We start from the raw sequence: 27,248 nt of genomic DNA, 5'->3' as shown, positions 1-27,248 counted from the left end.
TGTGTTGATTAGCTTTGTAATGAGTTTTAAAATTGAGGAAGTGTGAGTTCTCCAACTTCCTTTTTATTTATAAGCCTATTTGTGAAAGGTTGGTAGTAATGTTCTCACTTTCATTTCTGATTTAGTAATTTGAGTCCTTTTTTTCTTGGTCAGGCTATCTAAAGGTCTGTCAATTTTGTTAATTTCAAAGAACCAATTTTGTTTTGTTCTACTGTTTTTCTATTCTCTATTTTGTTTATCTCTCTTCTTCTTTCTTTCCTTCTGCTATCTTTGGTTTAAGTTTGCACTTATTTATCAAGAGTTCCTTAAAATATATAGTTAGGTTATTGATCTATTTAATGTAAGTGTTTTCAGCTATAAGTTTCTCCCTAAGCACTGCTTTAGCTACATTCATACATTGTGGTAGATTTTCATTTTCATTCATCTCAAAGTATTTTCTAATTTCCTTTGTAATTTTTTCTTTAATCTTTTAATTTTTTAAAAATGTGTCATTTGATTTCCACATTCTCGTGTTTTTTAGTTTTTCAAGTTTTCTTCTCTTACTGACTTCTGTTTTCATTCTGTTTTGATCAGAGAAGATACTTTTTTTTTTTGAAATAAGGTCTCACTTCGTCACCCAGGCTGGAGTGCAGTGACACAATCTTGTGCCACTGCAGCCTCAACCTCCCAGACTCAAATGATCCTCCTACCTCAGTTTCCTGAGTTGCTAGGTCTACAGGTTCATGCCACCATGCTCGGCTGAATTTTTGTATCTTTTGGAGACAGGGTTTTGCCATGTTGCCCAGGCTGATCTCAAACTCCTGGGCTCAAGATCCTCCTGCCTGGGCCTCTCAAGGTGCTGGAATTACAGGTGTGTGCCACTGTGCCCGGCCCCAGGAGGTACTTTATATTACTTTAACCTTTAAAACTCATTTAGGCTTGTTTTGTGCTCTAACATCATGGTCTATCCTAGACAATGTTTCATATACACTTGAGAAGAATTTGTATGCAGGAGGTGTTCGGTGAAGTGTTCTGTATAGATGTTAGGTAAGGTATAACCGGTTTATGGTTTAGTTCAGATCCTCTATTTCCTTTTGACCTTCTTTCTTATCTATTGTTTCACTCACTATTGAAAGAGGGGAGTTGAAGTCCACTAAGAGCTATCAAAGTGGATTGCTTTTACAATTTGTATTTTTCAAATGTGATTGTTGTGATACCTCCTCCTTTTTCTTATTAAATCATGACCTGTCCTTAAAGCCCACATTGTCCAGAGAGAAGGCAGTTACAAGTCATTAGTTGACAAGGCAATACAAAGTGACAGAGACACTAGGAAAGTGGTAAAAGATAAGATCAAAGTTGGTAAGAGAGGCAGTAAATGACTTCGGGGCAAGGATTGTTACCATTAACGGAGGGATTAGGAATATGATGGTTAACAACTGTCATATTCTAAAGAATATTGCATGTTTCTAAGGAAATAAGGGATTCCTGAGGGTACAACTTACTTGGTGTAAAATGGATTAGGGCATGGCTTGCAGATTCATGCCACAGATGTCAGGCAGGTTACATCAATGAGGCAAAGGGGAAAAAGACTGATCACTAGTTGGCTCCAGTGAGGACTGAGAGATTGGTATGTTGGTTTGGAGCATTTAATTTAGTGCATCTGAACATCAAGTAAGAGAGAAGTAAACCATAATTAGGTATGCTGAAGGTATATACAAGGTTGTCGTCATCTTAATCCTTTTGGCTCATTAAATTTTTTTTTTTAAAGAGCATAGCCTCTTCACCCTTGCCATTTGAGGGATTATTGGTTGGGCATGTATGCATTGGAGACATCTGATGAATAAGGAACTAAATGAGGATAGGAAGGCTTCATTAGTTAGCGATGACATTACCTATCCTGAACCTGTCACTCAGTCCCAGCATATCTGATTAGTCAAATTTATTTTGGCAGATGTCTTTTGCCAAGAAATCAGGCCAACCAGTTTCCTAGTTTAAGTATCAATGGGTCAGTCAGCTGATGTGTAAGCTAGTTATACAGTTCTGTCAGTGCTCCTTAGGATACTGGAAGATCACTAAAATAGCCAGTTGGCCAGGCAGGCTGTTGGTACTTGAAGACTGTGCAATCTGACAAGAAAACAAATTTCTCTCCCATTATAAAAGGCTACCCTAGTACAAGGACAGAAGATACTATTTCTTCTGGGGTTCTGGGAAGACATTTAATATGACAAGGTATCAGAGAAGACAAACATAGAGGCAGGAAGTCACATGAAGGTGTTATACCCCTTCTTTCAGGGTAACATATCTCTCCAAGGGCAAAGATATCTGAATGTAACAAAAAACTTCTCTTTTGAACTGTGAGAAGGATTATTTGGAGAGTAAAAATGAGGGGAACTACTGTTAAATTGGATTAAAGTGATGATCCCCAGATTTTCTTTGCATGCCCATCTGGTTGATCTTGGAAATAGGATTTTACATTATTGTTTTGCAAAATTGCTTAGACTGGTACTTACAAAGTATTTGTGTGGAAGCAAAGCAGAAAAAAAAAAAAAGGTTATACTCTACAATACTAATAAACTGATTAAATGTGTAGACATAACTTTGAACTGGGAATCTCAATTTATTGAAAATACATGTTTTGGTTGACAAAGATCTGAAGAACAGTTCTGTACACTTCTGAAGATTAAGAAGTTTTAAAAATTTATAAAATACCCGTGAATAGGGAACTTATAGCAATATTTTACCTATTTATAATAAATTAATCACCCAAAAGATAACTTGGAACATCAAAAGGAAAAATGCTCAGATTTCAGTTTGATAACTGTACCTTCAGCAAGTATTTCTGAGTGCCTAATACAAAGAGGGACTGCTTCATGTGTTTGAGATACACTGTGAATAAAACAGACAAAAATTCCTGCCTTGTTTTCTATCTTTATTAGCTTGAAGGCCCTTAGTGGGTGGGCAGACAGAAAATCAGCTCCTCCAGAGTCTCTAGATGAGGCATCCATCTGCTAGAGTAAAAGACCATGAGTTGCTAAGGAGATCAACCAGGCAAGGAGAGGGAGCATACATGACTAGAGCACAGACCATGGTCTCCAGTTGGTGATGTATTGTATGGAAAGGTATCCTGTGGGCCACCCTCTGCTAAGGGACAGCAGGTGAAGCCTGAGTCCCCAGTCATGGGGCTTTGCCACCTGGCCTCCCAATGACTCAGGCCACCTGGGTGAATCAGTTCCACCCTACAGGGTTCCTGATCCTTAATACCAAACCCAGTCATAATCCACAAATATCCTATTTAAAAGGGGCAGGAAGAGAGATGATTCTAAATATTTTCTTTCAGAAAGTGTCTGAGTAAAAAAAGTTTAAAGAAAGACTTGCTTTATATTAGGAAGTATTACAAAAACAGAGTAAACAGTGATGTTTTGATTCTCAGGGACTAACTGGTCCTAACAGGTACTAACTGGGCCTGTGTACCATTAATCTTCCTGTCATATCTGCTTCTCTCTAGGGGTAAACTTATGTTCTCCTATTGTCAATGCATTTTCTTGGTAAGGCTGCTGGCAGTTCTACAGTTACAATGTAACTGGCCTATGATATTCTATTTCTTAAGTCCTAAGATGTATTCTTTTTCCAAACTTGATTCAATTATCCTTCTGTGAAAAATTCAATAGCAGGCCAGAAAGATGGGTATTATGGTTCCTATACATGCCAGTCCTATTCACAAAATGATGTTACTAAAATATCAGAACGTTTAATCAGTCATATGCACTATCTTTACAAATGACAATTTAGTATATATTTAAAATCAGTGGGAAAAAGGTGAATTAATCAATGGCATATGAAGTACTGGCTATTTATCCCGAAGGAAAAGTTTTGTAAATTCTTATATCCAAAGACATCAATGGAAGCATCAGATAAAGAGACCTTTATTTTGTACAGTACATGGTACTGTAAAAGTACCATGTACTTTTACCACGTCACCCAGTGTCACATGGGTGATTTTTTGCCATACCAGTAAAATGATGGATCCAGGTAGCAACCGTCACAATCTGGATGGAGAAAGCTGTCGGCAGCTTGATTCCAGTCAGTCTTATCAGAAAATAGTCTCTTATTATGGGCATCTACTTGAGCAACCCAGATGGTTGTACTAAGCAGCTGTGACTTTTACCCCCACTGTACAAAGAATGAAAGGGTGCTTTTTAATCCGTAATTTCCAATTAGAATATCAAATATCTAGGCCACATCCAGAGCCAAGGCTTAACAAAAATGTAACAAGGTTTATGAAATGGAGTATTGGCCAGAGCTGAGAACATCCTTGTGCTCTTTCCACTGAGAGGAGTGACTGCTTCACTTTGGGTTTGTTAATGGCACTGAGTTTGAACACACACAGGATCCTAGTAGTTTCAGTTGGCGAAAGCATCAGTGAGCCAGGCCCAATTACAGTAACCTCTATGAATTGAGGGCTCTACTAAGCCAGCAACTTTGCTTCATTCTGGAAAGAGGTGATACATTATTTCCCTTCTAAGAGACAGCTACTACTATTGCCTATACAGCTGACATACTGTGGGGCCAGGACAGCTGCTTTCCTGAATGCCTCATTTTCATTCCACAAGTGAGGCTTGCTGGGTCCTTTTCATTTTGTTAGTTGTTGAGTCCAAGATGACAAACTCCCAAAGTGGAATTTTAGGTCAGAACCCTCTACCCAGGGAAGAGATATCCAATGTGTAAAAGAGCCCAAGAGTAAACTAACAGCTGCTTTTCAGAAGGGGTGGACCTGGTACCCTTGTCAGGGAACCAAGTCAATCCCCTGGCTCCCAGCTCCCAAGGGCTTCCCCCTTTTGCCAGAAGTTTCAACCCACAAAATCACCAGTCACAGAGACTTGAAGCCCAAAATGATCAGAGCTGTTGGACCTCAGAGGTATCTTTACATACAATTATTCCTGATTAGAATTCTATGACTTATGTGAATTACAGGGAATTAGAATTCTCTCTATAACTTATGGGAATTAATCCCTACTATACTTTCAGATGTAAACATAACCGTAGTACGCTCCACTGGCCCAAAGTACCTCACCCATAAAGTTATTAAATTTGTTTGCCTTCCCATTGCCAAACCCCATTAGCTAAATCTAGGTGTCCTGTACCCCCACAGGAACTAGTAAGATGTTGCCTTGAGCATGGATTCAATAAAGCCATATAAATCTGAGTCCCTCCCCTCCCTGGAGGTTTCCCATAATACTTGGGTGGGTGCCAATGGCCTTTGGAGCCAGGGAAAACTCCTTAAAGCAGATATAGCTGGGGTATATGGAGGTGTCAGGAGGTGTGGGGGCAGTACCTCTGTGCAATTAAGGCACACTTACGTTGAACTGCACAGTGGCTGCTCACCATTCAGCCAAAAGACTTTTAGGTTCATGCAAAGCCCTGTATCAGGTGGTACTATCGATTTCATTACATTGAAAGGATGTCTTTTCCACAATTCTCTGATCATATTTGAGGTTCTCCTTGACTCTCTAGCCTCCTAATAAGGTTTGTGCCCTCTGATTGACTGACTTAAGCCTGGCTTACACAGAAGCTTTCTGCCTTCCTAGCAGAAGATAACTAAATTATGTGTAGAAACAAATAGACTCAAACATGTGAAAGCTCAACAGAATACAGTAGTCCCTGCTTAACTACAAGGAATGCTCTCCAAGAATTCCAAGTTGATGTTTGAAACCACGGGTCTACTGAACCCTGTATATACTATATTTTTTTCCTACATATACACATGCCTATGATAGTTTAATCTCTTGCTATGCCTAATTTATAAATTAAGGACTAATAATAAAATGGAATAATTACAACAACATGCCAGAAATGCTCTTGCAATTTCAGGCCATTGTTTAGTAAAACAAGGGTTACTTGAATACAAGCACTGTCATACCCTGACAGGTGATCTGATAACTAAAATGTCAAGTAAGTGACTAACTGGCAGATAGTGTATACACTGTGGATATGCTAGACTAAGGAATGATTCAATAACCCTCATGGGAGAGCAGGAGGGCATGAGACTTCATCCCACTACTCAGAATCGGGTGCAGTTTAAAATGTAGGAATTGTTTATTTCTGGATCCATTTAATAACTTTAAAGTGCAGTTGACCATGGTTAATGGAAATTGCATAAAGTGAAAATACAGATAAGGGGGGACTACTGTATAAGCTTAAATTTTGCTCACATAATGTTCAACTGGGAAAGACACAGAAGAGGAGAATTTTGCTGCATATATTCATTCAAGCACAGACTTCATCTTGTACCATGCCACATTAAAGCACGGCACCAAGTTTGTCCTAGAAATGATATGATATCCATTTTGTTGTGACAGGGCCCTGGTAATTTGTTAGGGAAGTCTCTTATGTTTCAGACTGGGATGTGATATACATCATGGACATCCACATCTTAGTAGCCAGTCACAAAGGCCGACCTGGATGAAAAGGAGATTGGGAAATTTGGACTATGTGCCTGGAGTAAAATGAAATTGGTGCTGGTGAAGAGATTACCAGCCTGTGTGATGTGTGGGAGCTATCTAATAGGGTATGACTTCATTCAGGCCTATCCACAGTACTCTGAAAACAGAAGCCTGTGTGAATTCTTTGATACACTCTGAAGGTTGCCTTTTGGACACAATTCTTCCTGCATTCATCTTCATCTGGTTTCTTTCCTATGTGAATTCTCTGATTCACAGTGAGGGTTTACTTCTGGGACTGTCTTCTTACATTCACTACCCTCAATTGGTTTTTTTGTGTATCTCTGATATCAAATGGGGCATTCCTTTTGTCAAAAGGATTTTCTAGTTATTACATCAATAGGGATTCCCCTCTCCCTGAATTTTCTGGTATAAGCTTAGGGTTGACTTCTTACATAATTTCCCATATTCACTGCATTCATAAGATTTCTCCCCACTGTGAGTCCTTTGATGTATTCTGAGATTTGATTTCTGGCCAAAAGTTTTCCCACATTTATTACACTGGAAGGGTTTCTCCCCTGTGTGAATTCTCAGATGATCACTAAGGATTGCTTTCCGGACAAATTTTTTCCCACATTCATTACATTTAAATGGTTTCTCCCCAGTGTGAATTCTTTGATGCACTCTGAGGGTTGATGTCCGGGCAAAAGTTTTCCCACATTCGTTACATTTGAATGGTTTCTCTCCCGTGTGAGTTTTCTGATGTTGAATGAGATGATCTTTTCGCCAGAAGGATTTCTCACATTCATTACACTGGTGAGTTTTCTCCCCAGTGTGAGTTCTCTGATGTATTCTGAGGTTTGACTTCTGGCCAAATGTTTTTCCACATTGACTGCATTGAAAGGATTTCTCCCCTGTGTGAATTCTGTGATGATCTCTGAGGGTGGACTTCTGAACAAAAGTTTTCCCACATTCACTACATTCATAGGGTTTTTCTCCTGTGTGAATTCTTTGATGTCCCCTGAGGGTTGACTTCTGGACAAATGTTTTTCCACATTCATTACATTTATAGGGTTTTTCTGCTGTATGAATTCTCTGATGAGTACTGAGGTGTGACTTCTGGGAGAAAGTTTTTCCACATTCACTACATTCAAATGGTTTCTCTCCTGTGTGAGTTCTCTGATGTTGAATGAGATGTCCTTTCTGACAAAAGGATTTCCCACATTCATTACATTTATAGGGTTTTATCATTGAGTGACTTCTCCGGCGAACTCTGTGAACCGACGTCTGGTAGGATTTCTTATTTTCATGATATTCAGAGGATTTAACCCAAGTCTGTGTTCTGTCATTACTTACCAATGGGTTCTCTTCTGTGACAGCTGTTTGAGGATCAGTGAGGTGTCCCTTTCTGTTGAAATTATTTCCACTTGAATTTAATTCATAATGTTTTATACCCATATTAAGTTTATTATATTCCTCCACAGTTGACTTCTCAAAGGATTTCCCACATTGATTAAGATGCAGGTGTTTCTTCCCTGTGCCAGTTCTCCTGTGGTCAAAGAGAGTTTTCTTATCACAATTTTTCTTAAATTCATCATCTTTAGAGGATGTTTCTCCTGTGTGAGGACTCTTATGTTTAACACAGTTAGCCTTATCATTAAAGGCTTTTCCAATTTTATTACATTCAAAAGCTTGCTCCAAAGTTTGAAACTTTGGATGCTTGGGAAGATTTTCATTATAATTGAGAGCTTTCATGTTTTTATTATGTTCATAAAATTTCTCTCCAGTCTGAGGTTTCTCAAAGTTAATTTTGAAAGGTGAATTCTCACATACATTACTGCAACCTATTTTCTTTGTTGAATAGTTTCTATTATTAATGATAAATTCAGAAATACTTTGCAAATTCACTTCCCATGAGTCGCATTTGCAGGACATTTTTGTTGAAGCAACAGCAGCTACATGCAGAGTAAATGGTTTCCCCAAAACTTTCTCTTCCTCTGTAGTCAATGTTTTATTATTGATACATATTGCTTGCTCCAAGTGTTTGTCTTTGATTTTCTTGTTCTGCTTGATCAGGTCATCACCTCTGTAATCTTCTAAAACAGAAATATTGAAAACATCTTATGACTCTTACATCTTCTGTGGGTAGGGCTTATCAACATACAGCCTATGTTGCACCTAATTATTTGATTTATCAAGATTAAATAATTCAGATGTATGTGTGTGTAAATATATATATCTCAGACCACCCTCCTTTAAAAAATAATATTGATATAGTGCAAATGGGAGAGGAAACTGGTAATGAATACATATTTTGCATGTGATTAGTAAGATTTTCCTAACTGGGTAGATAGAGGAAAGAAAATAAAACTTAAGCGTTTTATAGGGGTAGTTATTTTAGGGAGCAGGAAAAACAGAGAATGGGATAAATACAACACAAACTCTAAATGTAAGTAGTATAACAAGGAAAATCAGGAGATAACAGGAATTTTGGAATAGACTCAACAGGGAGGGGGTTTAGAAGCTGAAAGTAAATTACAGTCTAGGTCTTGACATTATCTAGATTATAATGGTTAGAATAGTCTATTGTCTACATTCTTACAATTTGATATCCCTCATCAATTCAACATCAAATTAAATTTATAACAGTACCAACTCCTTTATGATTAAATGAAAAAGTTTATAGCTCTAACCTGTCTTATGGTTGTGATTCATAGAAATACAAGCAAGTATAAAATTGTTGAAAATAAAATCCATTCATGCAACTAACTTAGATGCACTGCTCCATTCTGGCTGTCATAGCGTTGATTTATTCCATCAGAACTAAGCACTAAGTGAACCTGATCATCCCATCCTGAGTTTCCACATTTCAATCTGACATGAGGGGTACAATTTTAAATAGGGTATCACAGAAAGTTTTACTGTGAAAATGACATTTAAGAGAGGTCTGGATTCTTTATGCATTCTAAATGCCTATCCTTGACTGGTCATATTGCAAATATCATCTGCCACTTCTCGCTTACCTCTTAACATTTTATTAAGCATGAAACAATATATATCTGCATAAAACTTTCATGTGCAACTTAATACTATTAAGTGAACACTCATGGAATCAGAAACCATGTCATGAAACACAAATGGCTCTGCAAAAATCCCTGTTTACCTATGCTTGGTTACAACTTCTCTATGCTTAGAATTCACCAGTCTCCTAATATTTATGTAATAATTTCCTTGATTTTCTTCATAGTTTTATCACCAATATATGAATTCCTAAAAATGTCGTTGAATTTTGCCTGCTTCTGATCTTTACATAAATGAAGCCATATATGCATATTTTTTCTCTTGGTTAATATTATGTTTGTAATCAGTATACAAGATTTTATGTGGCTGTATAATTTTTCCTTAAAGAATACAACTGTTTCTCCATTCTACTGTTGATGAGCACTATTTTTGCCAAACATAAACAATACTTCCATTAATATTCTTTTATGTATTCCAGAGAACATAATCATATCTTTTTGTCAGTCATACAGTTAGAAAAGGAATTACTTGGCTACAACATATGCAAAAGTTTACCTTGATTAGAAAACATCCTGGTGGGATGCAAAGGCATAAAAATGATACAATGGACTTTGGAGACTTGGGGTGGGAGAAGGGTGGGAAGGGGGAGTGGGAAAAAAAGACTACAAACTGGGTGCAGTGTATACTGCTTGGGTGATGGGTGCATCAGAATCTCACAAATCACCACTAAAGAACTTACTCATGTAACCAAATACCACCTGTTCCCCAAAAACCTGTGGAAATTAAAAAAAAAAAAAAGAGGCCAGGCACAGTGGCTCATGCCTGTAATCCCAGCACTTTGGGAGCCTGAGGCAGGCAGATCACAAGGTCAGGAGATCAAGACCATCCTGGCTAACATGGTGAAACCCTGTCTCTACTAAAAATACAAAAAATTAGCTGGGCCTGGTGGCAGGCACCTGTAGTGCCAGCTACTCGGGAGGCTGAGGCAGGAGAATGGCATAAACCTGGGAGGTGGAGCTTGCAGTGAGCCAAGATTGCACCACTGCACTCCAGCCTGAGTGACAGAGGGAGACTCCATCTCAAAAAAAAAAAAAAAAAAGAAAAGAAAAGAAAAAGAAAACATCCTCCTGATACCACAGTGGTTTTACCAGTTTATATTTCCAATCAATCAGTGGATAAGGGTGTCTAACATTCCATTTCCTCACCAAGACTTGGCATTGCCATATTTGTAAACTCACTTCATATCTGTTATTTCACCTCATATCTCACTTCATGTATTATTTTGTGCTCCATGAAAACTAATGAGATTGAACACATTTTCAAAGATTTACTGACCATACATATTAAAAAGTTCTTGTTCAATGTTTTTGCCCATTTTTCATCTGGGTTGCCTATCTTTTCCCACAATGACTTGCAGAAGTTCTTTACATTTTCAGGAAGCATATCCTTTCTAAGTTATTTGCACTACATACATATTATGCTAGTCAGTGGCTTGTCTTTTCACCCTTTGAATAATATATTTTATTAACAAATTTCTTACTTTTAATGGAATCAACTTTATTAATTATTTTCTTTTAACTGCTGCTTTTTGTGCCTTTAGGCTTTCTAAGAAAAGTCTTGCAATATTTAGGTGTTCACCCCTAAAGTGACCTGGAGTCTAACCACTCCTGCAGAATTATGTCTACTACTGCTCAGTAACTCACTTGGGTGACTCTGGTTTGAGAATTCCTCCTCTGAGAACCAAGGCTCTTCTCCTTGCTCCAACTTGAAGATCACCTCTGGTTTGAAACGGCAGTACCCTGTTAATAAAACACAATCGAGGACTTAGACCAGATACATGAGATTTTAGTCTCCAAAAGTGGAAGAAAATACAGCTTTGGAAGCAGTATCCTGAAAGTGCTCCTTTGCATTTATCACTGGGAGTTGACAACACATTCTTTCTAGTCCTCGACAGGGCATAGTTACTTTGGAATCCTGAATGAAAAGCCTAAATAATTTAAACTTTAAGTAAATTGTTCACATGTATTGGCACTTAAAAAAGAAATACCTTCTATATGGAGTTACAAGGGTAGGTTATGTTTACATGCTTACCCACTGAGACGAGGTTGCTGTAGTTCTCCAGCATCACATCTCTGTACAGATTCTTCTGAACAGGGGCCATTTGCTGCCACTCCTCCTGGGTGAATTCTATAGTCACGTCCTTGAATGACACTGATGCCTGTAACAGTACATTTCTATTCAATCTGAAGGGTTCAGAATTAGATGATGTAGAAAATACCCATGAAAACAATTCTTATCAGGTTTAACTCTAAAAAGCTTAAACGAATATAAAGGATGCCTATTTTGAATCTAATTTAATCTTAGACTTTGAAGGTATTAAATTGGTAAAAGTTTTAATAGGAGAGGTGCAGTGGCTCATGCCTGTAATCCCAGCACTTTGGGAGGCCAAGGTGGGAGGACTGCTTGAGCCCAGGAGTTCAAGACCAGACTGGGCAACACAGCAAGGCCCTGTCTCTACAAAAAATTTAAAAAATTAGCCAGGTATGGTGGTATGTGCCTGTAGTCCCAGCTACTTGGGAGGCTAAGGCAGAAGGATTGCTTGAGCCCAGGTGGTTGAGGCTGCAGTGAGCCGTGATCACACCACTGTATACCAGCCTTGGTGACAGAGCAAGACCTTGTCTCAAAGAAAATGTTTATAAATGATCTATATATATTTATGAGTTATATACACATACTATAAATAGATACATTAGTAAAACTTTTTTTTAATTCTTATTTTTGTAGCCAAAAAATGTAAATAAACTTCCTACAATTTTTATTCCATCCCAACAGACTACCCTTGGCATGGCAGGAGTCAGCAAATTATGGCCTTTGGGCCAAATCTGGCTTGCCAGTTTTTTGTGTATGTGTGGTAAAGACAGTGTCTTGCTATGTTGCCTAGGCTAATCTTGAACTCCTGGCCTCAAGTGATCCTCCCACCTTGGCCTCCAAAAGCTCTGGGATTATAAGTGTGAGTCACTGTACCTGGCCACTTGCCGCTTTTTAAATAAAGTCAATTGGCACACAGGCACACCCAATCATGTTGCATTGTTTATGGCTGTTTTTGTGCTGAAATAGCACTGACAAGTTCCATCAGAGACCTTATGATTATCAAAATTGAAAATATTTATTACTTGCCTTTATAGAAAAAAATGTACCATTCTCTGGACTAAATAATCAAAGAAAAGATAAAGTATAATACAACAACAAAGGAAACATTATATATATAGGGATTATGGAGATTGAAAGTAAAAGAATGGAAAAAGATATACCATATAATCAAAACCAAAAGATAGTTGATATGATTGCATTACTATCACATACGGTAGATTTTAAGGTAAGAAAGAGGTATAAAAAATGAGTAACGGGCCGGGTGCAGTGGCTTATGCCTGTAATCCTAGCACTTTGGGAGGCCGAGGCAGGTGGATCACGAGGTCAGGAGTTCGAGACCAGCCTGACCAACGTGGTGAAACCCCATCTCTATTAAAAATACAAAAATTAGCCGGGCGTGGTGGTGAGTGCCTGTAATCCTAGCTACTCAGGAGGCTGAGGCAGGAGAATTGTTTGGACCTGGGAGGCGGAGGTTGCAGTGAGCTGAGATCGCGCCACTGCACTCCAGCCTGGGTGACAGAGTGAGATTCTTGTATAAACAACAACAACAACAACAACAACAAAACTGAGTAACGATTTGTAATGACAAAACAGTCCTTTCAATAGAAGATACAACAAATCGAAATTGCTATGCACCTGGCAAACATAGCGTCCAAATAGCATTTCTTATTATTCATGGATTACATATTTGTAAATTCACACACTAAAATTATTTGCAACCTCAAAATCAACACTTGCAGTTATTTTGCAGTCATTTGTGGATATGTACAGGAAGGTAAAAAATTTGAATTGCCTGACCTACATGTTCCCAGATGAGGCTCAACAAGGTGATCTGCTTTCTTGTTTCAGCTCTGATACTGTAAATAAGTGTCCACTTCTCAGTCTATTTAGTGCCATATTTACTGCATTTTTGTGCTTTTTCTTGATGATTTCACTTTTTCTTTCTTTTTTTTTTGAGACAGAGTCTTGCTCTGTTGCCAGGCTGGAGTGCAGTGATGTGATCTTGGCTCACTGCAACCTCTGCCTCCCAGGTTCAAGCAATTATCCTGCCTCAGCCTCCTGAGTAGTTGGGACTACAGGCACGTGCCACCACGCCCAGGTAATTTTTGTATTTTTAGTAGAGATGGGGTTTCACCATGTTGGCCATGATGGTCTCCATCTCCTGACCTCGTGATCCGCCCACCTCGGCCTCCCAAAGTGCTGGGATTACAGACATGAGCCACCGCGCCCGGCCGATGATTTCACTTTTTAAATGGCCTATATGTATAGCAGTTATGTGCTGTCTAGTGTGCCTATGTGCAAGAAGCCTGTGGTATGTCTCATGGAGAAAATATCTATGTTAGATAAGATTCATTCAGGCATTAGTTATGGTGTTGTTGGCCATTAGTTCAATCATTATAAACCAACAATATTAAATAAGGTGTCTTTATGCAGAAAGACACACAAAAAGATTATGTACCTGCTGGCTGACAAAAATGTGACTAGAGGCTTAACCCCGTATTTCTCCTCTGAGTAATGGTTCAGTATTTATTAGTTCAGTGTTTGTAGTGACTTTTTGGAACATTACTACTGAGAATTATGAGAACTGACTGTATATAAACAAAAGTTGACAGAAATGAGATATCAATCTACAATTTTAATTAGTGATTTTAATGTAACTCTCCCAGTAACTCATAGAAAAGCAGATTAAGAAAAACCAACAAGGATATAGAACAGGAGTCAGTGAACTACAGCACAAAGGTGAAATCCAGCTCACCACTACTATTTTTTTTTTTTTTTGGTAAATGAAAAATACCACCACTACCAATTTTTTTTTTTGTAAATAAAGTTTTCTTGGAACACAGCCACATTCATTTGTTTATGTATTACCTATGGCTGCTTAACACTACAGCTGCAGAGTTTGGTAGATGCAACAGAGACTGTATCTCTCACAAAGCCTACTATCTGACATTTACAGAAAAAGTTTTCTGACCACTGATATAGAAGATTGAAAAGACATAATTAACCAACCTGACTGACATATATAGGATAACCTCTGCATAACATAATTCTCTGGTTTCCTTTGCACATTAAAAAAAAAGGACAGTCTATCTCACTAAATTACAAAAAATTACAATCATACAGCGTAGCTTTAGATCTTAGCTTAGAGATGTAGAGAGCTGATAAAAGCAACGCTAACATCCTTACAAGAACATAGCTGGGAAAACAGAAAATTAGTATCTGTTTTTCAAACTATTAGGAGAGAGACAGGCACCTGCAGGGAGAATCAGGATGTGCTCATTTGCTTACTGGAGCAGATGCTACTCAACTCCATCTAATACAATTAGGAAGATAAAACTAGAAAAATTTAACCTGCTAAAGGCAAATGTGTACTAGTTTGAGTATGTGAAGTCCCTGGGGGCCATACACATAGGTGGATTTTCACCTTGCTACAGGATCAAAGGGAAAATCAAAAGAGAAATGAGGCCGGGCATGGTGGCTCACGGCTATAATTCCAGCACTTTGGGAGGCTGAGGCAGGCGAATCACTTGAGGTCAGGAGTTCAAGACCAGCCTAGCCAACATGGTGAAACCCTGTCTCTACTAAAAATAGAAAAATTAGCCAGGTGTGGTGGTGCGTGCCCATAATCCCAGCTACTCGGGTGTCTGAGGCAGGAGAATTGCTTGAACCTGGGAGGCGGAGGTTGCAGTGAGCTGATATCGCGCCACTGCACTCCAGCCTGGGTGATAGAGTGAGACTCTGTCCCAAAAAAACAAAACAAAACAAACCCCCGAGACCCAGAAATTAGAAAATACATTGAGATTACTCACAATGAATACACAAAATACCAAAATGCATGAGATGCAGCTAAGGCAGTGCTAAGCGTGAAATTTATAGCTGTAACACCCATATTAAAAATGATCCCAAATCAGTATCCTAATTGTATACTTTAAGGAACTAAATGAGGTGGGGACCTTACTACTAACCTTACAAAAATAAAAAAGACAATGAAGAATACAGTGAACTGTATAGCAACAAATTACATAACCGAGATGAAGTGGACAAATTCCTAGAAACACACAAACCACCAAAATGGACTCAAAAAGAAATAGAACATCCGAACAGACTGATATAAGACTGAATCAGTAATCCAAATCCTCCCAACAAAGAAAGGCTCAAGACCAACTGTCGGTCTTTAAATGTTTGGTGAATTCTACCAAACATTTAAAGAAAAACTAACACCAATCCTTCTCTAATTCTTCCAAAAATAGAAGATGAGTGAACATTTCCTAACTCATTCTATGAGTTACCTTGAACCAAAGCCAGATAAAAAAATCACCCAAAAACTATGATATGTATCTCTTCTGAATATGTGTGCAGAAGTTTTCAACAAAATACTAGCAAACCAAATCTTGCAACAAATAAAAAGTACTGTACACCATGACCAAGTACAATTTATTTCCAGGAATGCAAGGTGGCCCACCATAAGAAAATAAATCAGTGTAATATATCACAATAATAAAATGAAGAAAACAAGTCACATGATCATCTCAACTGATGCAGAAAAAGCATTTGACAAAAATATCCTTTCATGTTAAAAACAAACATTTAACATAGTAGGACTAGAATAGAACTGCTGCAACACAATAAAAAGCATTTCTGAAAAACCACAGCTAACATAATACGCTAGGCTAAAAAACAAGAAGGTTTCTTCCAAATATCAGGAATAAGACAGGGATGCCTGCTTTCATCATCTCTATTCATTACACTGGAAGTTCTAGCTAGAGGAAATAGGTAAGACAAAAATGCATCCAAACTGGAAAGAAAAAAGTAAAACTATCTCTATTCTCAGAGACCATGAGATTTAATATATGGAAAAGACTAAGGAAGCCACAAAAAACTATTAGAGCCAATAAATGAATTCAGCAAAATTGTAGGATACAAGATGAACACACAAGAATCATTTATCTCTCTAAATACTAGCAATGAATAATAAAAAAGAAAACAATTCCATTTACAATAGAACAAAAAATAATAAAACAGGAATAAATTTAACCAAGAAGGTACATGACTTATACGTGAACACTAGAAAACATTGCTAGAAGAAATCAGAAGACCCAAATAAATGGAAAGACACCTTGTGTTCATGAATTGGAAGATTTAATATTGTTAAGATGACAATACTCCTAAAAGTGATATACAGATTCAGTGAAATCTATATCAAAATCCTAATGACCTTTCTGCAGAAATGCTGAACCTACAATTTAAATTTATATAAATTGCAAGGAACCCTGAATAGTCAAAACAATCTAGAAAAAAAAGAAAAAAAATTGGAGGGATTACATTTCCTGATTTAAAAACTTATTATAAAGCAACAGTAATCAAGAGAGTGTGGTACTGGCATAAATACAGACATACAGATCCACAGAATAGCACTGAGAGCCCAAAAATAAACCCATACATTGGCCATTTATTAGGAAAAAAAAAGTTTTCAACAGATGATGCTGGGATAACTGAATCTCATCAAAATAATGAAGTTGGACTCCTACCTTATACCGTATTTTAAAATTGCCTCAAAATAGCCAGGCGTGGTGCCTCACACCTGTAATCCCAGCACTTTGGGAGGCTGAGGCAGACAGATCACTTGAGATCAGGAGTTCATGACCAGCCTGGTCAACATGGTGAAACTCCGTCTCTACTGAAAAAATATAAAAATTACCCGGGCATTGTGGTGCATGCCTGTAATTCCAGCTACTCGGGAGGTGGGAGAATCACTTGAACCCGGGAGATGGATGTTGCAGTGAGCCAAGATGGTGCCACTGGACTCCAGCCTGGGCAACAGACCAAGATTCCGTCTCAAAAAAAAAAAAAAAAATTGGCCTTAAAAGGGATCAAAGACCTAAATATAAGAGTTTAACTGCATGACTCTTAGATGAAATCAGGAGTAAACCTTTATGACCTTGGATTTGGCAATGACTTCCTGGATATGATACCAAAGAAAAAAAAATTGGACTTCATCACAATTAAACTTTTGTGCAAAGGATACCATCAAGATAGTGAAAAGAACCTACAGGAGAAAATATTCACAAATACTACATTTAATAAATGTCTAGTAGCCAGAATACATAAAGAACTCTTATAACTGAACAACAAAAAATGTAATCCAAAATGGGCAAAGGACTTGGATAAACATTTCTCCAAAGATGATAAACAAATAGCCAATAAGCGCATGAAAAGATGTTGAATGTCATTAATCAAGGAAATGCAAATCAAAGTCAAATGATACCACTTCACACCCACTAGGATGTCCATAATTTAAAAAAAAGGGAAAATAACAAGTGGTTTTAATGATGTGGAGAAAGTGGAACCCTAATACACTGCTGGTGGGAATGTAAAATGGTGCAGCCACTGTGGAAAACAGTTTGGCAGTTACCAAAAAAGATAAGTCAAGAGTTACCATATGAGTCAGAAGTTCCTTTTCTAGGATTAGTCCCAAGAGAAAACAGGTGTCCAAACAAAAACTTGTACATGAATGTTAATAGCAGCACTAGTCATAACAGACAAAAGGGAGAAACAATCCAAATGCTCATCAGTTGAATGAATAAACAATGTGGTATATCCACACAATGGAATATTATTCAGTCACAAAAAGGAATGATGTACTGATACGTACAACATGGATGAACCTTGAAAACAGTATGCTAAGTAAAAAGGATAGTCACAAAGGGCCAGGTGTGGTGGCTCACACCTGTAATCCCAGCATTTTGGGAGGCTGAGGTGGGCGGATCACCTGAGGTCAGGAGCTCGAGACCAGCCTGGCCAACATGGTGACACCCCGTGTCTACTAAAAAAAAAAAAAAAAAAAAATAGAAAAATTAGCCAGGCATGACGGTGGGTGCCTGTAATCCCAGCTACTTGGGAGGCTGAGGCAGGAGAACTGCTTGAACCTGAGGGGGCGGATGTTGCAGTGAGCTGAGATCATGCCATTGCAATCCAGCCTGAGCAACAAGAGCAAAACTCTGTCTCAAAAAAAAAAAAAAAAACAAATAGTCACAAAGATCACATATTATGTGACTTCACTTATTAGAAATGTCCAGAATAGCCAAACATATAGAAACAGAACACAGATTACTTGTTTAGGGCTGAGATTGTGTATGTCAGGATGGGGGATGATAGCTAAATGATACGGAATTTCTTTTTGAAGTGATGAAAACATTCTAAAATTGATTGTGGCAATGACTGCACAACTCTACAAATATACTAAAAACCACAAAATTGTACACTTTAAAACTGTGAATTATATGGTATGTGAATTGTATCTCCATAAAGCTGTGAAAAATAAAGGACACTAGAATAAGTAGCACGATTTGGATTTTCTATATCCTGTTAAAGAAACTGAGTTCATGAGCAAAAACCAGGCACAAGAAAAACTCCAACGCTAGACTACCTCGCAGGTATATTTTTCCAAACATTTAAGGATGAAATAACAGCAATCTTAAACTCAGAGAACACAAAATGAATAACTGTTTCCAAACTCATTTTTTGAGAATATAATGATGTTGACGCCAAAACGTGACATGACATGACAGAAAAACTGCAAGCCAGTATCTTTCCATTAATGTAGACACAAAAATATTAATTGAAATATTAACAAATTGAATCCAGAAATAACTTAAAGTGACAGCACTACCTTATCATGTGGGAATTATCCCAGGAATGCAAGGTTGGTTAAACATTGATAAATCTATCAATATAATTCAGCTCTTTAACAGACTAAAGGAATAAAATAATATGATTATCTCACTAGAAGCAGGAATAGCCATCTGACAAAATACTCATGCATGATAAAAAAAAAAAACTCAGGAAACTAAAAATAAAAAAGGGAACTTCCTTATTCTAATTAAGGACATATACAAAAAACATGTAGTTAAAATAAGACTCAATGGTGAAATACTGAGTACCCCTCAGGTGAGGTATAAGACAAGGATTTCTATTATCACCATTTGTACTAAACATTTTACTGGAAGTCCTAGCTGTAAGGCTAAAAAAAAATTAAAGATATAAAAACTGTAAAGGAAGAAGTAAAATTGTCTTTATTGCAAAAAAAATTTTGCATATTTAAAATCCAAAAGAATACACAGATAAGCTATTAGAGTAAGTGAATTTTGTAAAATGCCTAGGTATAAGATCAATACTAAAAAAATCCATCGTATTTTAATAAACTAACAATAAACTGGAAAGTGACATTTAAAATGCAGTATCATTTGTGCTATTATCAAATAGATCAAATACCTAGGAATAAATCTAATAAAAGATGTGAAAGACTTCACCTCTACTTTGAAAAACTTTCCATCAGGATTTTCTGTGAAAATTGATAAAACTTCCATGAACATGAAAAGGACCTAAAATAGTAAATAAATTCACAAAATTCGTGACTTACTATAAAGCAACAGTAATTATGACAGTGAAGTATTAGCAAAAAGATAAACTAATTGGACCAAAGGAAGAAAATATACAGTCTACATTAGACCCGCATACAAGTCACTTGAATGACAACAGCTGCAATTCAGTTGACAGAAGATGGTCTTTCTAACAAATGGTGCTAGAGCAACTGGATATCCGTATGGAAATATGAACCTTGACACTCACCTTATACCAAACACAAAAGCTAACTCTATGTAGATCAAGCTAAAATAAACAAGTATGTAGTAACAATATAGGAGAATATCGGTATGATCTTAGAGTAGGGAAAGAGCTTTCAAACATGATACACAAGGAACTGCCATTAAAGAAAAGACGATCTGACCTTTATTAAATGTAAAAACTTTGTTGTCAAAGATATTATTTAAAAAATGAATAAGCAAGCCACGGAATCCAAGAACATTAGTAATGCACACATGGCAAAAAACATTTACTGAAAATATTGAAATAATTCCTACTTAAAAAAAGCAAATAACCCAATTAAAACAGAGTTGAATAGGTACTTTATATATTACATAAAAGGAAAGGATGTCTAAATGGCCAAAACACAAACAATGGTGTCCAACATTAGTATTTACCATAGAAAAGCAAATTATAAATTTTGATAAGATACCACACTATACAGCCACCAAAATGGCTAAAAACAAAAAGATTGATAATAACAAGTGTTGCTCAGAATCTGGTACAGCCAGAATGCTAGTGGGAATGTAAACTGATTCGACCACTTAGGCAAGCTACTTGCAGTATGTATTAAAACTGAGCATATGTTTATTCTATGAACCAGCAATTCCATTTCTAAGTATATCCCAAAAGCAATGAGGACATACCCAAAGACACAAAAGAATATTCACAGCAGCCTTATTCCTGATAGCCTCAAACAGGAAAAACAAACGAAAAAATGCACTAAGAGGAGAATGAGGAAATAAATTATGGTCTATTCATACAATGAAATACAGCCCAGTGATAAAAGGGAAATATTAAGATACAGAGCAAAACATTCCCTTGAAAACTGTAAAAGAATACACTTTGTATGATTCTACTGGTATCATATTCAAAAATGACTTTATCTTTTTTCCCTAACATATGAGGTCAGAATTGTGGTTGCCCTGTAGAGGGGAGCAGTGGTGTTATCTTAATCTGGGTACTAAATTACATGAATTTACATATGTAAAAATCCATCGTTACACACTTCAGAGTACACTTTACTGGTATTAAAACTGCATCTCAGTTAAAGAACTAAGTTTTTAAAAGGAAAAAAGAGTGCATACAAGAGAAACAAAAATTTAGCAAAATATATATAGTTGGTAATTTGGGAAGGTGGGAACATATTTATTATATTATTTCTTTGTATCTTTCTATATTTGAACAATTTCTCAATTCCTTACAGGAAAAGAAAATTTGGACATAGACTCATACAGAGGAAAGATGATGTGAGGACAGACATCTAAGCCACGGAACAAGGCCCTTCCCTCACAGCTCTCAGAAGGAACCAAACCTGTTGACATCTGTTTTTTTTTTTTTTTGAGATGGAGTCTAGCTCTGTCGCCCAGGCTGGAGTGCAGTAGCACGATCTCAGCTCACTGCAGCCTCCGCCTCCCAGGTTCAAGTAATTCTCCTGCCTCAGCCTCCCGAGTAGCTGGGATTACAAGCACCCGCCACCATGCCCGGCTAATTTTTATATTTTTAGTAGAGACAGGGTTTCACCACGTTGGCCAGGCTGGTCTCGAACTCCTGACTTCAAGTGATCTGCTCTCCTTGGCCTCCCAAAGTGCTGGGATCACAGGCGTGAGCCACTGCACCCGGCCCCTGTTGACATCTTGATCTCAGACTTCACCCGGCCCCTGATGACATCTTGATCTCAGACTTCTGGTCTCCAGAATGGTGGGAAAATAAATTGCTGTTTCATCTACCCAGTCTGTGGTTCTTTATTATAGCAGCCCTAGCAAACTAATACTAAGGCTCTAACCTTTATCTCCCTCCCCTCTCTTATTATTCCCTAAGAGGAAGTCCAAATTGCAATGGGCAAAGATTCTTAATGGACCTTGCATGCCTTGTTTAGCCTGCTCTCAAAATGCAGTAATCTCCTGTACTGCAACAATGAAAACCTTACCCATTTTTCAGGACAAAATCCTTTTAAACTCTCCACCTCTGATCAACAGAGCCTACACCATCAATCTCTCCTTTCTTTGACAGTCTGTCTACCTGAACGTCTGTTTCCATTACCTGAAAAACTGTATTAATAAAAAAACTGAAAAACTGTATTAATAAAAGCCTGAGTTTGGCACTAAGCCGTCTACTTCCACTGAGGAAAAAGCAGAAGCAACATACTGCATTTATTTCAAGGCTGTTATGAGAAAGATTTGCACTGACACATGAAAACCAACAAAGACATTTTCCCTGACTTTGATAACTTTAGATTCCATGAGGAATCATCCTGGTTTAAGCTTCTCATCAATGCAAATCTGTAAAAAAATACTGTCTGTCTGGCTCTCTGCCATGGCTATCAGAAAGAATGAAAACTGCAGTTCCATTTTGGAAAATCTGTAACATCAGGGGACCTCCATCTTTCCACATGCCAATTCTGCTGTGCTACTGCCCTGCTTTTCTATATATTCCTTGAATGATTTTGATCCATTTCTACATTTCCATATTAATATGTGGACCCTTAAACACCTATGAAATCCATGATGAAAAAGGTATTAGTAATTAACTCACCTGAGATATGTTCATTTTCTGCTGCTCCTGAAAGAGTGTGGAGAACCGTAAAGGATAACCTGGGGGTGAGGAAGGAGTCATGAGAGATCTGGGCAGCCTCTATCTTACCTGCCTACCAATGTCATCACACCAGCTGGGGAAAAAGGCCTCTCTACAAAAAATGTTCCTTTGACCCTTGAGAAGGGACAGGAAGCACTACAGAGAAAGCACCTCCTGAATATGTGCATTTTTAATATGATTATGTGGATGAACCCTTGCTGTGTGTGTGTGTGTTTTTTGTTTTTTGTTTTTTTGAGACAGGATCTGGCTCTGTTGCCCAGGCTGGAGTGCAGTGGTGTGATCTCAGTTCACTGCAACTTCTGCCTCCTGGGTTCATGCAATTCTCCCGTCTCAGCCTCCTGAGTTGCTGGGACCAAAGGCACCCACCACTACACCCAGCTAATTTTTGTATTTTTTGTAGAAATGGGGTTTCGCCATGTAGCTTAGGCTGGTCTCGAACTCCTGACCTCAAGCAATCTGCCTGCCTTGGCCTCCCAAAATACTGGGATTGCAGGGGTGAGCCACCAGGCCTGGACCCTTGCTGTTTTTCATCAGGCAATTGTAGACTATTTTCCTATTGATTTATTTAAAATGTATGTCTTCTTTGACTAACAACTTAAACAGAATTAACATTAATATTCTGTTAATATTATTTATACCAATAGAAAACACAAAACTGAAAAAAAGGAGATGCTGAAAGACTATTTTAAAATATTTTTGTTCTAACTTATAGTTTCTCAAAAGACTTTCGATAAGACACTTCTGGTGACTCACCTGTGACAGAGCGAACAGCACTGTGCTTTGCTCCAAGCTCTGTCCTGAGTGACCATGGACAAACTGTTCATCCTAGGTTCAATACTTTTTAAGGTTTTAAGAGTCAGAAATAGAAATCCTTTCCTGTATTATCATTTTTGTGATTCTACAGGTTCAGGATAGAGGCAACCTTAGTAAATTTCTAGATGCTACATGTGACGGATGTTGTGTGAGAGTGACTCAGAATCTGGAAAGAGTGAGGAAGAATGAGGAAAATGGGGGCTCTATGAGGAGGATTAGAGACAATTTCCTCAGCCCTGGCTGGTTATGCCTTCCTTGGAGACCATGGAGAAAAGCCCTCCGGTAATGTGGCTTTTCCTGTGCAGTCTGACAGTCACCCACGCCTCTCAACCCCAGCTTACCACCTTCTGCAAGTTGGCCCACAGTGTTCAGAGTCACACAATCTGTGATGGCTTCTGGATGTGGCGACATCACCAAGTCTGGTGCTCTCTGGGCAAGGGGATAAAGAAGTGCTGCTGGTTGGGCAAATCAAGACCTGCTCCTTTCTGGGTTCTTCTGCATCTGTTTGGAAGCCCTGGTGAGGAGGTCTCTGTTCTGTCAGAGGGCAGTTCTTCGGTGGGACTCCTGTTCCTGGGGCTCCCTCCTTCCTGCAACATAAAGAGCTGCTTTGCTCCAAAGAAGCTGGGGCTGAGGCCTGGGTAACAAATTCATTTTAGTTGAAACTTTCATGGAAAACAGTGTTCTTCACGTCAGCACAACTTCCATTTTGGGCTGGATAATCCTCCGACATAAGGAGTGGTCCCGTGCATTGTAGGATGTTTAGGAGCATTTCTAAACATGCACTAGACACTAGGACAGCCCTTCTCCCTGTTGTGACAATCAGAAATGTCTCCAGGCCAGGCGTGGTGGCTCACGCCTGTAATCCCAGGACTGTGGGAGGCCAAGGCAGGTGAACACCTGAGGTCAGGAGTTCAAGATAAGCCTGGCCAATATGGTGAAACCCCACCTCTACTAAAAATACAAAAAATTAGCTGGGCATGGCCATGCATGCTTGTAATTCCAGCTGAGATTACAAGCTGAGAGGCTGGGGCAGGAGAATCAGTTGAACCTGGGAGGTGGAGGTTGCAGTGAGCCAAGATCACACCACTGCACTCCAGCCTGGGCGACAGAGAGAAACTCAGTCCCCCCTCCCCCCCAAAAAAGTCTCCAACATTTCCAAAGTTCCCTGGGGAGCAAAATTCTCCTGGTGAAGAACTGACCTAAGGCCTTAAACCTGATTCTCTTGGCATTAATTAGAACCCTGCTATCCATGACTACAACCTCCAATCACATCAACTACTGAGCACTGGAAATGTGACTAGGGCCACATGTTGAAATAACATTTTGGATACACTGAGAAAACCACAGTATGTTCTTAAAATTAATTTCATGTTTTAGATTTTCATGTAGCTACTAGTTTAACATTTAAAATTACGTATGTGACTCATCTTCACTGCCCTAGAATATCAGACTGACTTCTAAAGACAGACAGCAGGGACAGCACAGGAGGTGGCAGGGGCCTCAGTCTAACCCAGAGGCTCTGGAGACATCCCAGAACCCCCACAACAAATACACTTGCCACATAGTAAGATTCTGTTCACGCTGACTTCACAATCATTGTCCTGGGGTTTTGGGGACAATCACTCAGTGCTGTGAAGGCTGCAACGCTGGGTTAGGTAGGTAGGCCATTACAAACAGCCTGATTCGGGGAGTAAAGTGTTTATGTATTGACATCCTAGCTCTCTCATCCTTTGTCAGCTTGGCTCTATCTTTTCACCCGTCCTTCTTCATTTTTAATGATATAAATAGGGTGGTTGTGAGAATTAAATGAAATACTACATGAAAAGAACAAAGTGTCTTCCAAATATAACGGGAATCAACATTTACATGCTGCTTAGTAACTAGCGCTTAGCTAAATGCTTTACAGGGGATGGCTTACCTCTGAACGACACAAAGCAGTTTTTACTAATATCCTCATTTTCAAACGCTCAAGTGACAGAGCCAAAATTCACCAGGTCCTTCTAGCTCCTAGGCTCGGCCTCTCACCGCAGACCCACGGGCCGTACGCGCTTTGTGGCAGGTTCATGGTCAATACAATAAACGCGCATTCCCCTCCTGAAGCCAGCACCGCGTTTTCCGACGCCTGGCTGCATTCTGGCACCCACACCTCGGCCCGCACCGAGCATCTTCCAACTAGGACTCAGCCCCACCTAACGCCCCCGGAGCCCGCCCCCACCGGCCCTTCTCAGGCTGAGGTCCCGGGCCGGCCCAGGCACAGGGAGTGAGGGCCTGCTTTGGGGGAGTTCCCGGGACGTCGCGTTCCCGCCGCCTGGACACTAGCCCATCCCTCCCTGCAGGTCCGCAATCCGTGTGGGGATCCGGCGCTCTCACCTGAGCTGCGAACCCTCCGCACCAGCAAACACTAACAGGGAGAAGCCGGAAAGTGGGGTTGACTGCACATGCGCAGACGAAAACGCGCATATCCGTTCCCAGCATGCTGCGCGGTAACCCATAACATGCAAGACTACGTTTCACATGCAGTACGGCGCCAGCTGTCAGTGTTTTTTTGTTTGTTTTTGTTTTTCCCCCAAGATTTATGGAGTAATAACATGGACGGTCCTGATAACTGGAGCCCGGGTTCTGTCAGAGCCCCAGAGGTTGTGGGTTAGACTTGATGACATAACAGCAAATGCAGCGTGTGGTTGCAGAAAGCAAGAGCCGCGGAAGACGTTTGAAAACAATTGGGAAAATTTGTATACGGACTGGAAATTAGAATTATTAATTAATTGTGGCAGCACTGGGATTATGTAGGTAATCTTGCTTATTCATAAAGAGATGTCTATAAGTATTTAGGATTGTATTATGTTTGTAAGTTTTTGGGTTTTTTTTTTTTTTTTTTTTTTTGAGACGGAGTCTCACTCTGTCGCCCAGGCTGGAGTGCAGTGGCGCGATCTCGGCTGACTGCAACCTCCGCCTCCCGGGTTCAAGCGATTCTCCTGCCTCAGCCTCCCAAGTAGCTGGGACTACAGGCGCCCGCCACTACGCCAAGCTAATTTTTGTATTTTTAGTAGAGACGGGGTTTCACCATGTTGGCCAGGCTGGTCTCGAACTCCTCACCTCAAGTGATCCGCCTGCCTTGGCCTCCCAAAGTGCTGGGTATACAGGCGTGAGCTACCACTCCCGGCCCGTTTGTAAGTTCTTTTTAAAAAATAATTAGAAATGGGAAGTATGGCAAAATGTTAAGAAAATCTACTTCTAGAATATGGACATGCTTATTGACTATGTGTTGGAAAATTTTGTAATACAAAGTTTATAAAGGGAAAATTGGGACTGTAATGTTACAAGTGTGCCTTTTAACTTAGAGCTGCCACAAAAATACATAGCTTTGTGAATAAAGCTGTAAAATGTAACAAATACTAGAAAATGGAAACCATTATTAACATAAAAGAATAATATTTGTGATCCTCAGTTTATCTCTGGAGGGAAAAAAATAAAAAAGCAAGTAAGCTGTTCAGTATTACATAATACCTGAAGTACACACAATCCCAACTAAGAAAACCATTATCCACAAATTATGCATCTCCTAGAGATGAGCTTGCTTAAATCTTATGTGGTATGCTTCTGAAATCAGGA

At 38.9% G+C, this 27,248-nt stretch overlaps 2 protein-coding genes across 3 annotated transcripts in view; one reads left to right on the top strand and one right to left on the bottom strand.

Annotated features, from left to right (window-relative positions):
• The window catches only part of LOC100980132 (E3 ubiquitin-protein ligase makorin-1-like), a 64,393-nt gene extending 42,436 nt beyond the window's left edge, over positions 1-21,957 (top strand). Inside the window, exon 7 of the mRNA XM_063594286.1 lies at positions 21,436-21,957. The gene's annotated coding sequence lies outside the window, so the exon portion shown is untranslated. The remainder of the gene's footprint in view (positions 1-21,435) is intronic.
• ZNF510 (zinc finger protein 510) lies at positions 3,887-24,226 on the bottom strand. 2 transcript variants are annotated; one of them, XM_008963534.5, is made up of 5 exons: positions 23,978-24,226; positions 22,764-22,822; positions 11,529-11,655; positions 11,141-11,236; positions 3,887-8,512 (listed from the first exon to the last, which is right to left on the bottom strand). In XM_008963534.5, the coding sequence occupies exons 1-5, from the start codon at positions 24,045-24,047 to the stop codon at positions 6,813-6,815; spliced, it is 2,052 nt and encodes a 683-aa protein (XP_008961782.1). In that variant the 5' UTR covers positions 24,048-24,226; the 3' UTR covers positions 3,887-6,812. The 2 variants fall into 2 exon arrangements, with proteins under 2 accessions (XP_008961782.1, XP_034823723.1); XM_034967832.2 differs by having other exon boundaries at positions 3,887-8,509; positions 23,978-24,223.
• Positions 24,227-27,248: the final 3,022 nt, after the last annotated feature.

The sequence above is a fragment of the Pan paniscus genome, chromosome 11, assembly GCF_029289425.2.
Source record: "Pan paniscus chromosome 11, NHGRI_mPanPan1-v2.0_pri, whole genome shotgun sequence".
Classification (NCBI taxonomy): Eukaryota; Metazoa; Chordata; class Mammalia; order Primates; family Hominidae; genus Pan; species Pan paniscus.
This window is presented reverse-complemented; position numbering and strand designations above follow the sequence as displayed.

What these genes read in the sequence shown, in the direction of transcription:
- ZNF510 (XM_008963534.5), bottom strand. Translation starts at nt 24,047, where the DNA reads ATGTCGCCACATCCAGAAGCCATCACAGATTGTGTGACTCTGAACACT. An exon ending in GGGCCAACTTGCAGAAGGTG is followed by an intron (nt 22,823 to 23,977) that starts GTAAGCTGGGGT and finishes CCTCACCCCCAG; the next exon opens with GTTATCCTTTACGGTTCTCC. An exon ending in AGAAAATGAACATATCTCAG is followed by an intron (nt 11,656 to 22,763) that starts GTGAGTTAATTA and finishes GTACTGTTACAG; the next exon opens with GCATCAGTGTCATTCAAGGA.